This window comes from Hemiscyllium ocellatum, chromosome 26, assembly GCF_020745735.1.
Source record: "Hemiscyllium ocellatum isolate sHemOce1 chromosome 26, sHemOce1.pat.X.cur, whole genome shotgun sequence".
Taxonomy (NCBI): domain Eukaryota; kingdom Metazoa; phylum Chordata; class Chondrichthyes; order Orectolobiformes; family Hemiscylliidae; genus Hemiscyllium; species Hemiscyllium ocellatum.
The window spans coordinates 15,173,807-15,188,391 of NC_083426.1; the positions used below are offsets into that span (position 1 = coordinate 15,173,807).

Sequence of the window (14,585 nt, forward strand, 5' to 3'; positions counted from 1 at the left end):
TGCTTCTTTAGGAAATGGTGCCAACATTTTCTAGACGAGGATAAAGTCGCTAAAAATTGCTATAGTAAGATGCAAGTTTTCTTTCGAGCACGTACTCACATTCCTGTGCAGTACTGAGGGAGTGCTGCACAATCAGAGATACCAACTTTTGGATGAGATATTAAACTGAGGCCTTGCCTGCTCTCTTTGATGGATAGAAAGATCCCATAGACTCTATTTCAAAGAAAAGCAGGCTGATTTTCCTCAGTGTCTTGGCCCATATTCATCTTTCCATCCAAGTCACAAAATCTTTGATTGCTATCACATTGGTGTTTGAGGGGTCTTGCGACATGCAAATTGCCTACCATGTTTCCTACATTATAACAGCAACTACACTTCAAAAGTGATTTGTTATAAATTATTACTTTGATCATAAAAGGCACTATATAAATACAAGTCTTTTCTTTCACTTTATTGGATTCCTTTTGAGATTGGATCTTGTATCTGTGAAAATGTGAGGTTATGCACTTACACAGGAAGAATGCAGAAGCTGAATATTGTATAAATGGAGAAAAACAGCAGCACCGAGGGATAGATCACAAAAAGCTGGCTAGTAGGATCAGCAGAAAATAGGGAAGGCAAATGGAATGTTGGCCTTTATTTCAAAGGGAATGGAGCACAAAATTAGGGAGGTCTTGCTAAAAGGCACTGGTCAGACCACAGCTAGAATACACTGAATAGTTTTGGGCTCCTTAACTGCAGAAAGATGTATTAGCATTGGAGGCAGTCCAAAGAAGGTCACTCAGCTAATCCAATTTATGGAGGAACTATGTTATGAGGAAATATGCAGTAGGTTGGGCCTGTATCCATTGGACTTTAAAAGAATGAGAGGAAACTGTATTGAAACACGCAAGATTCTTTGAGGGCTTGACAGAGTATATGTGCAAAGGTTATTTCACCAGTCTAGGATCAGGAGACATAACCTCAAAGTAAGCATAAAGAGATAAAGAGGATTTTATTTCTCTCTGACAACAGTGATCTAAAGTGGTCTGCAAAAGAATCAAGAGCGAATTAAGGAAACACTTGTTGCTCAGTGAGTAGATAGGTATGGAATGCACTGTCTGGAAAGGAATTTGGTGCCTGGAATCTTCATCATCATGTATCCCTGGCCAGGGGTCTGGAACAAAGGACACAGTCTCAGAATAGGGGTAGGGCTGAGACTGAAGAGGAATTTCTTCACTAAGATGATAGTGAATCTTTGGATCCTCTACGCCAGAGGGCTGTGGAGGCCGTTAGTAGCTATATTCAAGACAGAGATCAATCGGTTGTTACATATCAAAGACGTCAAGGGATAAGGGGATAGTGCTAGAGTACTGTGTTGAAGTAGAATATCAGCCATGATTTAGTTGAAAGGAGTCAGGGCAGAATGGTCAACCCATGCTCCCAATTCTCATGTTCCATTTCAGGCAAGTAAGGGAGAACACCGAGGACAAAGCAGGTGTTAAGCAAGTCTATGGTGGTGTTACTCTAATGTCAAGGTACATTCCATGCATGCTTCAAATACAAGTTAAGGACCATTCAAAATGGGCAACATACAGAACCCCTTGAATGATGACTGTGCAAACACATCTGTGATGTGGTCCAGCAATAATTCCCACTAACCTGGAAGGTATTCAGGTTTGATGTTTCAGTTACCGTTGAGTTATCTCATCTTTGATGTCAGGTGCATTAATCGATCTCAATCCCAGAGGGGAAAGGAATCAGGTTCAGGATGACCATTCCTTTCGCAAACCCCTGGTCAAACAACCTGCCATCTCTCACTATCCTCAGCAAACAGTGAGAAAAGATAGAGCTGAAATTTTAAAGCAATTGCCCTTTTCTCTAACGCTGGTCTGATTCTGATGCTTTCCTGGGAAGGGCCAGCATTGATTACCCAACTCTAACTGCCCTTGAGAAGTTGGCTGTGAGGTGCGTCTTCAAACCACTACAGTCCACGCTGGGTGAATAGACCCACTGTGCTGTTAGGGAGACAGTTCCAGGAATTTGACCCTGCAAAGGTGAAGAATTTCTGCTATAATGTACACAAAAAAATGCCACCAGGGAACCATCATAATGTAATAGAAAACTAAAAGAACTGCGAATGCTGTAAATCAGAAACAAAAAAGCAGAAGTTGCTGAAAAAGCTCAGCAGGTCTGGCAGCATCTGTGAAGAGCAATCAGAGTTAACGTTTCAAGTTTAAAACTCTGATTTCTCTTCACAGATGCTGCCAGGCCTGTTTAGGCTTTTCCACCGATCTAATGTTCAATGTTATTTATTCAAGGTTATTTATTGTGTAACAAAATTCATGGAGCACGATCGTTAGTCGACTTTGAACTGATATATTTTGAGCAATAAACAGGTTATACAAAGACAAAGTAGTTTAATCTGAATGTGAAAGTGAGGCCCACACTTGTGTCAGTGTCAAGTCTGCGCTAAGCTCTTATGCAAATTGATATCAAAGAAAGACCAAGTCAGACATGGCAAGTAGCCCCTTCTCACATCCTATGGTTGAGTAACTGGTCAACAGTACTATCTTGGCTAGCGTAGGAAGAACACAAAATACCAGAGGCCTGTCAGTGAACCACATGCAGATTTTCTGCTCTTGGTGTTTGCAAGGTTCAACTTATCATGACCAGAACATTTTTCGAAATGCGCATTTATCCACTAAAATAAATATCCAAAGTTGTTGAGGTGAGGAAGAAGGGGATGAAGCTGGAAGGGCAAAGAATACCCTTTGATTGATAATGATTGTGCACTACATTAACATCCAGTTCATTTTGTTCTGGCCTTGTATTATGGTGCAGCACAGTTTTCCAAGAACTGAAATCTGTTATCATGAGATGGGAGAGGCGGTTATATCGAACAAGCTCCTACCAATAAAGGTAGTGATTCACCATACAACAGCATTGCCTGTGCATGTTAGTTTAGCTTTCTTCAAACTCTGAAATTAGCCCTTTAGCAAGCATGTTTCAAATAAGACTAAGAGGTAAATTGATAGATGCAACAAGGGATATTACATTTACTTCAAATTATTTGCAGCAGAATATTTAACTTAAAACTTGTCCCTTACAGCGGTGAGGGACACAGACCAGTGTGGGCCCAGTGTAGGGGAGAGCAAGTCCTTGTGGAGAGTGTGGAGCCCAATGCAAGAGAGAGTGAGCCCTCATAGGAGTGGGCCCAGTGCAGGACAGAGAGACCACTTATAGGGAAAGCCCAGTGCAGGGGAGAGACAGCCCTCGTGGGGAGTGTGGGGCCCAGAGTGGGGAGATAAAGAGCCTCATGGGGAGTGTGGGGCCCGGTGCGTGACAGAGAGAGCCCGTCACAAGAAGTGTTGGCCCTGTGTGGGGGAGGGAGAGCCCTCATGGGGAGTGCAGGGGATAGGAGCCCTCATAGGGACAGCCCAGTCTGGACCGACTACAGGCCCATTAATATAAAAGGACTGTAATGTTAAACTTTTAATTTATTTCTCTTCCCATTTTGTAACCAGGATTTTGTACCTAGGTACCTAGGTGGAACCAGGAATGGGGACTTTGTACACTTCTCTCTGTACTCCTGTACTTTTACACTTGTGTACACATGACAATAAACCTAACCCTAATTCTAATTCTTGTGGAAAGTTGGTGTAATTTAAAACTCATGGGGTTAATTATTTTCTGTTTTCGGTATACTGTCACAACCCTGATTATGCGCACCAGCGTGTGCAGACTGAGTACCCCAACAGCTGTCAGCCACTGACCTCAGTGGAATGACAGACTCTCTAAAAGCTTTCACTTTTGCCTGCTCTCTGGAGTGTCATGTAAACATTTTGTAATCAGAAAATCTGCATTTACATAACTCTCAGAAAGTAACAGACCTTTCTGTATTTGACCTTCCAAATGATCAGAATATTATAACAGTCCCTTTAGCACATTGTGCATTGATGCTCTTCGTAGTTGGGGTTTAGAGAGTCACATATTGCCTCTTAATATACAGAACGTCCAAATCTGGCTTCTGCAGCACAACGTAAAACTGATCTGTTACCAGGGTAAACACCAGGATTTGTCACCTAGACAGCAGGTTCTTAGAATATGAAGACCGATATTCAAATGGGTCTACTTTTCGGATTATGCTGGGAATGTGAAAGGTCAATGAATGGCAAAGGTTCCCTCTGTGACCAAGTAAGGAGTTAGGGCTTCATTCTAATCAGTACACAGCTGCCTTCAGTGTTCACAATATGTTAAAACAGGAGAAAATAGCTGGATGCAATTGGGATCAGGCCAAAGATCTAATTTGTTCCACTTCCCACAGTACTTGATAGATCCATAATGATAATAGTTCTTTGACTTGACTGCAGGGTGTGTGTGTGGCACTGGTGGTGGGGGAGGCCACAAATGTATAAAATAAAAGAGATATGGAGAAATGTAAATGTGCATATTATTTACCTCTTCCCTTAGCAACTTTAAAAGGGCTGCAATAAGAACTGGCTGATCTGTTCTTTCTGATTCAAAAATGATGCTAAACGATTTTCTGTGACTTACAAACAGAGGCAGCGTGAAGACGTATCAGAAAATGGAGATTTTGCTCCAGAATGGAGATATCCATTTAATTAAATCACCAGTTTCTTTCCAATAGTAAAGTGCAAGTGCAGTGTTCGATATGGTCACTGGAGCGCAGGGAGCAGAAAGGTCAAAGACAGGATTTCCAGTTGTCACTTTCACGCTGACACAGTCGAAAATGATTTTTTTTTAATGAGCTACAAATCCTATCAGCTGTGGTGCAGTTGGCAATACCCTTGCCCCTGTGTCACAAGGTTTTGCCTTGCTGTCCCTTTTCAGGGTTTGAGCATCGTAAGTTTGGACCCCTTACTTGAGGAGGGATATAATTCAGAGGAGGTTCATGAGATTGATTCCAGGGATGTCTTGTGAAAAGAGGTTAAGCAGATTCGGCCTATATGCTCTGGGAGAATGAGAGGAGATCTAATTGAGATAAATATGATGCTAAAGGGGATTGTCAAAAAAGACAAAGAGAGAATAAGAGATCATAGTTTTACAATAAGAGGGGGCAGATTTAAAACAGAGATGAGGAGAAATTATTCTCTTAAAGGGTCATGAATCTGTGGAATTCATTACCTCAGATTATGGAGCATGCTGTGACATTGAGTAAGTTTAATGAGGAGACAGACATTTTAAATTAGAAATGGATTGATAGTTAATGGACAGCAGGCAAGAAAGTGGAGTTGAGGCAAAGATAAGATTAGCCATGATTACATTAAAGGGCTGGGCAGGCATGTGGGTATGCATTGCCTACTCCTGCTCCTAGTTCTTACGCTCTAATTCCTGGTTGACACTTCAGTGCAGGGCTGATGAGGGAGTGCTGCACTGTTGAAGGTCCCATCTTTCAGGGGAGGTGTTAAACTGGGGCCCCATCTGCCTGCTTGGTAGATGTGATAGATCCCATCGTATCGTTTTGAAGAAGAGAGAATGACCTCTGATGTTCTCCCAATACTTACCCCTCAATCAGCATCACAGAAACAGATTATGTGATTATTATCACATTACCACTTGTTGGAGCTTGCTGTGAACAAATTGTTTCCCACAGTGCAAAAGTAACTATACTTCATGAGTACTTCAATAACTATAAAGCACTTTGGGACTCAGCCAAAATGAAAAGTGCCCAATAAGTGCTTACCTGTCACTATTACATCTGTGTAAGTGTGTGTGTGTGTGTGTGTGTGTGTGTGTGTGTGTGTGTGTGTGTGTGTGTGTGTGTGTGTGTGTGTGTGTGTGTGTGTGTGTGTGTTGACATGCACCATTAAAACACCCACACAAAATGAGGTCTTGGAGAATTGGTAGCATCTGTGGTGGAGGGGGAGCTAGGAGAGAACACTTGGAGCTGGTGGAAAGGTGTTTGTTAAACAAAGGAGCAACATCAAAGGCACTGTTCAATCTGTGCCCTCTTTTGGTTGCAAACTACCCCCATCACAGATGCAAATACCTTATAATGAAATGAAGCGTACAATTCCCTCTGTTTACTAATTTTAAGAACAATGAGCATGAATTATCATCACTTTCTTTATTAGCACATGTTATGGGATGTCCTAAATTGCTGCCATTACAGCGCTCAAATCTCATGAACCAAAGTCAATAAAGATGCCATCCCCTAGGCTGTCAATTTGTCCTGCACCAGGCTTCCCCTATGTAGAGTGTGAGTTTCATGGGGTTTGTGTGATTTCACTGTGATTGACAAGCAGCCAATAACATATCAAATTATATGACCGTCCATTTGTTTTTAAAGATACAGGCTGACATGTTTGGTGAAGAGGCTATTTTTAGACAAATATCATCCGTGGTAAAGTGCAGCTTGAAATGCTTCGCCTTTGCAATCCATAAACTGAATCCTTGACCTGGCTGGCTTACTGTCCTGTTTCTACACTGAGAGCACCTTCACTGTCAGACAGCTGGAAGCTTTATTGCAATTGTCATGAAATGCTTGTTAGGATGCCTACTTCTAGGATGATGATTTTGACATCCGAAGTTGTTCAAACATTCAGCAGTCCTGAACACATCTCCCCCTACCCCCACCCCCCTCCCTTAATGGTTTCAGCAGATTTCTCACCCAGTCATTAATCCTGACAACTGTGCTTCTGCGAATAAGTATCGAGATTGTTGTGAATCTTTATAGCTTACTTTGACAGTCATAGATATTTTCCCTTTCTTAACCCAAGAGAAAAATAAATCAAGTGTCAATGTGCAGAGGACACACCATTTATTATTTGCTTCCCTGACCATCTTGAACAAACCACTTCAAATCCTGTCACGTTCACTTTACAGGAAGCACTGAGCATCAGCACCCGCAAATTACAGAATCGGTGCAGATGAAGATCATTTGACACATTTCTACTCTCCCATCAAAGTGCCATTCTAAGCACTAATTGTCTTTCTTTTTTGGATGAAAGAGTTTCCTGACCCGAGCACTAAATTTACCTTTCATTATCCCACATCTCCGACAGCATGTGACCTGCATGTGTTATACTTTTTTGTCTTCCCTCACAGAACAAAGAACAGTACAGCAGAGAAACAGGCCCTTCAGCCCTCCAAGCCAGTGCTAACCCATGACACTTTCTGAACTAAAAATCTTTTGCCTCTATGCAGTCTGTATGCTTCTATTTCTTGCATATTTGTGTATCTGTATTGGGGGAAAGTAATTCTTAATGCCAAATTGTTTAAACAAAATAGTCAGGAGAGGAGACCTTGAGCAATTAACTAGCGTTAATCATGGCCTTGGGGGATCACATCTTTGTTCGGAGAAGTCCAATGCAGTTCCAATGAAATACAGAATGTTACAAGCTATACAATTTGTCAAGATGCCTCTTAAACATTATTATTGTATCCACTTCCACCACCTCATCTGGCTGTGCATTCCAGGCACTCACTATACCTCAGTGTAAAAAAGCAATCTCTCACATCTCCTTTATATGCTCCCCCTTTTACCTTAAACCTAATAATTGACATTTCTACCTGGGAAAAAGATTCAGACTATCCATTTTATCCATACCTCTATAATCCCACAAACCTCTATCAGGTCACCCCTCAGACTCCAACGTTCAAGGAAAACCTCCTCTGAAGGTCTGGACTTAGGTTCGTGAGGAAATTGTTCTCTGTGTACTGTGCCCAAGAAGATGTAATAGCGAGTATTGGCATATCGTTGAGCAGAAGAAGATTGGGGTTTCACAACCAGACTCCACGCTTCTCCCCATCCAGCACTCAACAAAGAGTTACACAGCCTTGTTCAACCACACCAACAAAAGACATGTTTTAGCAACACACCCCATGATTGTGTGCTGTTTGACCACAAACTTAGAGAAGAGATTACTATATTATATTATTGTGTATCTCATAATTTAGATCTTTATCAACTATGAATACAATACAGCATATGTATCTAATTTATTCTTTCAGATTGATAGCCTATAGAACAAAGACCTGAAGATGTCTGTGCTAGACACCAGGACATCAGAAAATAAGAAAGTTGCCAACAAGATGATTTTTGACTTTCAACAAAATGCACCATCAGACAATGACTCTGGCTGTGCCTTGGAAGAGTATGCATGGGTTCCCCCTGGACTCAAACCCGAGCAGGTCAGTAGAACATGCACAGCATTTACTCAGGGAAACAAGCTTCATCTGGTCTTGTTAATTCAAGTCAAATTTTGCTGAATTAAATTCAAATACTGTCATGACACAATTTTATTGAAGTCGAACAAACTGGTGCTTTCTGGTTTGATTTCAGCAAATAATTCATATTAAGCAACATCGAAGTGGAGTAAGGAATAAATGCATAAAAGTATAGTTACGGCTAATTCCTCAAGATTTCATTAGTGTGCTTTTACTATAGCTGAAAATGTGTTGCTGGAAAAACGCAGCAGGTCAGGCAACATCCAAGGAGCAGGAGAATCGACGTTTCAGGCATGAGCGCTTCTTCAGAAAACCTGCTGCGCTTTTCCAGCAACGCATTTTCAGCTCTGATCTCCAGCATCTGCAGTCCTCTATTTCTCCTAGTGCTTTTACTATAGTTTGAAATTTCGATCATGTTCATTTTTACCTTAATAATTTGACTGTACAGGGTTATCTGTATAATGTTTATTAACCTATGAACACGGTGGCTCAGTGGTTAGCACTGCTGCCTCACAGTACCAGGGTCCCAGGTTCGATTCCAATCTCAGGCAACTGTCTGTGAGGAGTTTGCACATTCTCACAGTGGCTGCATGAGTTTCCTCTGGGTGCTCTGGTTTCCTCTCACCGTCCAAAGATATGCAGGTCAGATGAATTGGCCATGGTAAATTGCCCATAGTGTTCGATGCATTAGTCAGAGGGAAAATGGGTCTTGGTGGTTTACTCTTCGGAGGGTCGGTGTGGACTGGTTGGGCTGAAGGACCTGTTTCCACACTAATCTAAAACATGCAAACTAAGAACAAACAGCCCTTGAACCAGCAATGCTACTCAGTAAGATCATGGCTGATCTAATTTTAACCTCAACTCTATATTCCTGCACAACCCCAAAAATCTTTCATCTCATCCATAATCAAGAATCTATCTACCTCTTCATTGAAAATAGTTAAAGATTTGACATTCGCTGCCTCTTGAGGAAAGGAATTTCAAAGATTTATAACCTTCCGAGAAAAGAAAAGCTGATCAAATATTACTGATAAGTGGCAATAACATTAACGCCATGTCAATGCCCATTACCAACAAGAAAGAGTTCAACACTTACCATTTTCATTCAATGGCATTTCCATCAGCAAATATAATATATCCAGAGGATTTCTCTTGATCAGAAACCTCCCACATAAATGCTACAAAATCAGGTCAGAGACGGGACTTCTGCTGCAAGTAATTTTCCTCATAATACTCATGGCCTGCTCTCCATTTACAGGAAAATCTGGAATAGTCAAATTCCAGGGGATGAGACTGAAAATGTATATTAAGCAGTGTGCATGGAGATAGCTGAGGAGGCTGCTATGTAACCAGATTTCCCTACAAACACACTCCACTTCATAAAACATCCAAAGCAAAAACACACAGTATTTATTCTTAAAGTTAATCATACCTTATAATGAAGGGCTTTTGCCTGAAAAGTCGATTTTCCTGTTCCTTGGATGCAGCCTGACCTGCAATGCTTTTCCATCACCACTCTAATCTTGACTCACACCTTATGATGACCTGACCTTGAAAAAGGCATTGAAAAATGTCAGGAGTTAGCTTTGGAAATGCACAGTAATCTTCCTCTGACTGTCTTTGGGCAAGCGTGATCCATGTTGTTGATGCAACCAAACATGTTTTCCGTGCTGCAGTGTGAAATCCCAGGGATTCTCTTCAATCTTCGGTTTGGGAAACAAGAGGGCAAGTAGCCAGGCATTTACCAGTTCATCTGAAAGTTCAGGGTCTTCAGCCTGGCTGATGAAGGCATTGTATCTCCAAATTGCATCGCCCATTAATTCTGTTGCTTAGCACATGGTGTGGCTGTGTGGTGTTTGGTGGCAAGACAGTCAACATAACACTCTTGAGGCCAGTGATGTTGGAGGGGCACGAGCAGTTGCCTCTAATGATGCTAGTCTTCCTTTTCTTTCATCAGTATTTTGCCCACTTTCCTGATCCTTGCCCCACAAGTATTAGAGGTGGTTTTGTTGACCTCATAATGCTTGAATCATTGCTTGACATTTGCAAAGGATCATGGTTTCCTGGACTTTCCTGTCACAAGAAGCAGCATCTTTTCAGTGCCATTCCTGTTTGCACAGACTCAAGCAATGGCATATATCTTGCTCCAATTTCCAAGATTACGCACTTCATCATTGAACACGAAGGAATGGTCTGGCAAATGACTGCAAAACAGGCCTGTTTCATCCATGTCAATAATGTTTCTTGCTGCATATGAATTCAGGAGTTGGCTGAGACTGTCTTGGAGTCAATCATCTATTGCTGCTGCTGTAATTGCCACACCCTCACCACATAACTAATGTGCAGGAGATCTTCCCATGGATCAGTCTCGACTCTGTGGATGAACTCCATGTGGACCAGCCTCTTTGCCACTGGAGATGGGACACTCTCCACTCAAACTGCCTTGAACCACATAGCAGAATGCTTCAACAGCTGTATTCACCTTGCTGTAGAGAATGCCTGCCTGGTGAACTATTCCAAGTTGGTCTCTTTGTGGTTCAGAACAGATGATAAACTCAATGGCGGAATTTCCCAACCCCTTGCAATATTTGCTTTGTGCCAGAGCTTGCCATTTGCTGTGTCAACTTCACATTTTCTCCAATTGTAACATGACACTTGTAACCTTCTCACTGGTTCAGACATACATGCAGTGTTTGAACATTATTTACACACATAGGGCTCAGTATCAAACAAGGTCTTGTGCACAGCTGCATGATGTTGGGCTCCTGTGTGGTTTAACTCTATTCTGATTGATCGGTACAGCCTTATAACAAGTTTACACAAGTTCAGCTCAGTAACCAGTGTTCAATTTCAGTTTCTCCTAGGCATCGTTCTACAGGATTCGCTATTCTGTTGGTGGGAATGGCTAATGACAGTGGCACACCCAGAGTTTCGTGTCATCCAGATTTGAATTATGGCAATTTCATTCTACAAGGCAGAAGTTAACATCCTGATGGAGTACTCTCCACTTACCTAGATCAGCGCAGGTTCAAAACATTCAACACTCTGCAGGGCAAAGTCCATATAACAGCTTAAATGTCTACCCCCTTCACCATTAGCATAGTGGCTACAGCGTGTAGCATTGATAAGATGGAGTGCAGGAACAATGGCAAGCATTCTTTGTCAGCAACACCCAGATCCACATCCTTCATTATTTAAGAGGTGAAAGGCAGTAGATGTATGAGATCAGCAATACTTCCAGGTTGATCCACAACACCCTGACCTGGAGAAATATGACTGTTGCTTCCAGCACTGAGGGAGAATTTTCACCACACAGACTACAACCATCATCTGACCACCATCTTTTATGTTCATTTTCTCTGAGCCAGCAAACTCTCCCAAACCTGTCCCCAACCCAGCACACTGCCAAACTGTATCACTGTCTCATTATAATTACACCGACACCAGTCACTGTTCCTGTTAATATTCTTAAATCAAAGTGGTCTTACATCCGATATCAGAGCTGCTCATCCTTTGCAACTGTATTCATAAAAGGCTCAGTTCATCAGCACCGGCTCAAAACTCTGCAACTCTCTCCCATCAGCTTTGTGGGAACTCCTTCAGCACAGGGTCTGTAGGTCCTCAAGAAGGAGAGCACCAACTTCTCATGGAAGCCCTAGATGGCCAATACTGTATATACTCAAATTCTTTAGAATGTTACTCAAAGTTAAATTTATGGGGTCAACTATTACATGGATACTACTTTTGAGGGGCTACAATTCATGCTACAGTCCAAACTACTGTGTCATTAGCAGAAACACAACTGATCTCTAAAAGAATAATGAAGAAAAACACGATTTGTAGTAATATGACTGTATTCCATGAGTGCTACTAGGGGACTGAGCTCAGCTGAGCTGCACACAAAGGGAGGTTGTCACCTGATCTGACCTGATGAGTCTTATACTTTCCTGCCAAATTGATGTGAATTGTACATCAAAGCACATAATAGTATGAGAAAACAATTCATTTCCCCACTGTAACATTTATGTATAGGATAATACCTTGGCTCGTAAATGTTGCTCTGTTATCTGTGAAGAACTACATGAGATATAAGGAAAATCCCAGATTTTTTGACAAATATTGGGGTTGACTTTTACATGAGATCGATTTTTACTCAAGTATATATGGTAAATGTCAGTCTCACCAGAGGCACTACTGACCAGGACTGAGTGGGGCACATTGAGTTTGTGGATAGAAGCCATTGGAGTCTAATCAGTGCTCTACAGTGAAATTTACTAAGAAGCTCAATAACACACATTTGTTCCAATATAACAGAAACAACTACATTGTATAATTACTACAATATATCCCTGTGGTACTGGATGCAAACCAGAATAATGCTGCGGTTTTGTTTTATTCCAATCCAACAAAATGATTAGTTGTTCCCTGTGTCCGCCATAATAAATACCAATAATCACAATTCAAAGGTACATCATAGATCAACCCCTTGAGACTTGTTTAATTTTACATAATGAAGGACCATCAAAAATCTGATTCAGAACCTGGGTGTCAGAGGAAAACAGAGAAGAGTGTTTTATTTTACTTGTGGGTTCATGATTCCCCTGTTTTTATCTCCCCTCAGCGATGAGCCGTTGTTTCCCTTGCCTCTTGCAAAATGTTTTTTTTATTCTAAAAGAATAATACTGACGGCTTTAAATCCACAGGTGCATCAGTACTTTCGCTGTTTACCTGAAGAAAACATTCCATATGTCAACAGCATTGGAGAGAAATTCCGTATCAAACAGCTGTTGGAACAGCTCCCACCCCATGATAATGATGTAAGTATCTGTGTAAATCTATGCAAGTACAATTGAGTCATCAACTGTTAAGAATTAAGATTAACCGCATATACAAAACAAAATCCAAGTGATTATTGTTTGAAAAGAGCACAAGTAGAGTATCAAAGAATTATCAAGACTTGTTCGCCCATCAAGATCCATTCTATGATTCAGAGAACACCATTTATTGATACAAGTCACTTAAGTCTGCGATCGCATCGAAAGTCAGCAAATCACTGTTGATAGATCTTGATTTTATGCAACTTGTGCCGAACACACGACAGCAAGTCAGTAGCCTGGTTTATTTTTGTTTCAACGGCCTGTTGATTTGCTCTCGTCCATTTGACTATTGCAGTCAGTGTTTGCTCATCTGTGGAAAGAACCTGTGACCTTCACAGGCCACCAGTGTTGCATTCACATATCATTCTTGGGTCAGTGATCGTTTTCTTGTCTTCGAACCTGTGGTCATGGGTTCAAACCTCATACCAGTGACCTGAGCATACAATTCAGGCTGATACACAGCACTGGGAGAAAGTGAGGTCTGCAGATGCTGTGTATCAGAGCTGACAAAGGTGTTGCTGGAAAAGTGCAGCAAGTCAGGCAGCATCCAAGGAGCGGAGAATTCACGTTTCGGACATAAGCCCTTCTTCGGGAATGAAGGGCTGAAGAAGGGCTTATGCCCAAAATGTCGATTCTCCTGCTCCTTGGATGCTGCCTGACTTGCTGCACTTTTCCAGCAATGCATTTTTCAGCTCTGATACACAGCACCCCTTGCTACTGCACTGTACTGCTGGAGTTGCTAACTTTTGCATGATGCATCAAATCAAAGTTGAAAATCACACAACACCAGGTTATAGTCCAACAGATGTAATCGGAAACACTAGCTTTTGGAGCGTCGCTCCTTCATCATGTGGTTATGGAGGATGCAATTGTAAGGCACAGAATTTATAGCAAAAGTTTACAGTGTGATGTAACTGAAATTATACGTTGAAAAATACCTTGATTGTCTGTTGAGTCTTTCATCTGTTCGAATACCATGATAGTTTCACTTCTTTCATGTGTAAATCACAAAACTTTTTTTAAAAGTTGCATTCTCAGGTTAACTGTAACAATTAGTGTTAGCTAGACAATATGGTGAGGGTGTTAGCCCCTGTGTTCTCTGCCATGATGTTTAGATTGATTCTAATCTTAATAGTGAGATAACAGAGTTTTACATGAATTCATGCAGTTTTTGAGCAAAGTACAATGTAACTCTACAAGTACAAATTCACCCCACAAACATATATGTATATGTGTGTGTGTGTGTGTGTGTGTGTGTGTGTGTGGGTTGGGGGGTTGTGAGTGTGAAAGAGAGTGTATATGTGCATGTATGTGAGTGTAGTGTGTCTTAGGTCTGTGAGGGGGTGCATGTGTGTGTGTGTCTGGGGTGGAGGGTTGTGAGTGTCTGTGAAAGAGATTGTATATGTGTGTGCGTAAGTGTAGAGTGGTCTAAGTCTCTGAGAGGAAGCATGTGTGAGTGTAGGAGTGTTTGTGTCTGTAAGGGTGTGTGTGAGTGTCTGTGTTTGTGTCTGTGTATATGTGTGTCCATGTGTATGT

At 41.5% G+C, this 14,585-nt stretch overlaps 1 protein-coding gene across 3 annotated transcripts in view; it reads left to right on the plus strand.

The window, feature by feature from the left end:
- The window catches only part of LOC132828360 (prickle-like protein 1), a 152,685-nt gene that overhangs the window by 94,019 nt on the left and 44,081 nt on the right, over positions 1-14,585 (plus strand). For all 3 annotated transcript variants that reach the window (XM_060845391.1, XM_060845392.1, XM_060845390.1), the window contains exons 2-3: positions 7,957-8,136; positions 12,876-12,989. In XM_060845391.1, coding sequence (XP_060701374.1) covers positions 7,987-8,136; positions 12,876-12,989 — 264 coding nt within the window. In that variant the 5' untranslated portion in view covers positions 7,957-7,986. The remainder of the gene's footprint in view (positions 1-7,956; positions 8,137-12,875; positions 12,990-14,585) is intronic.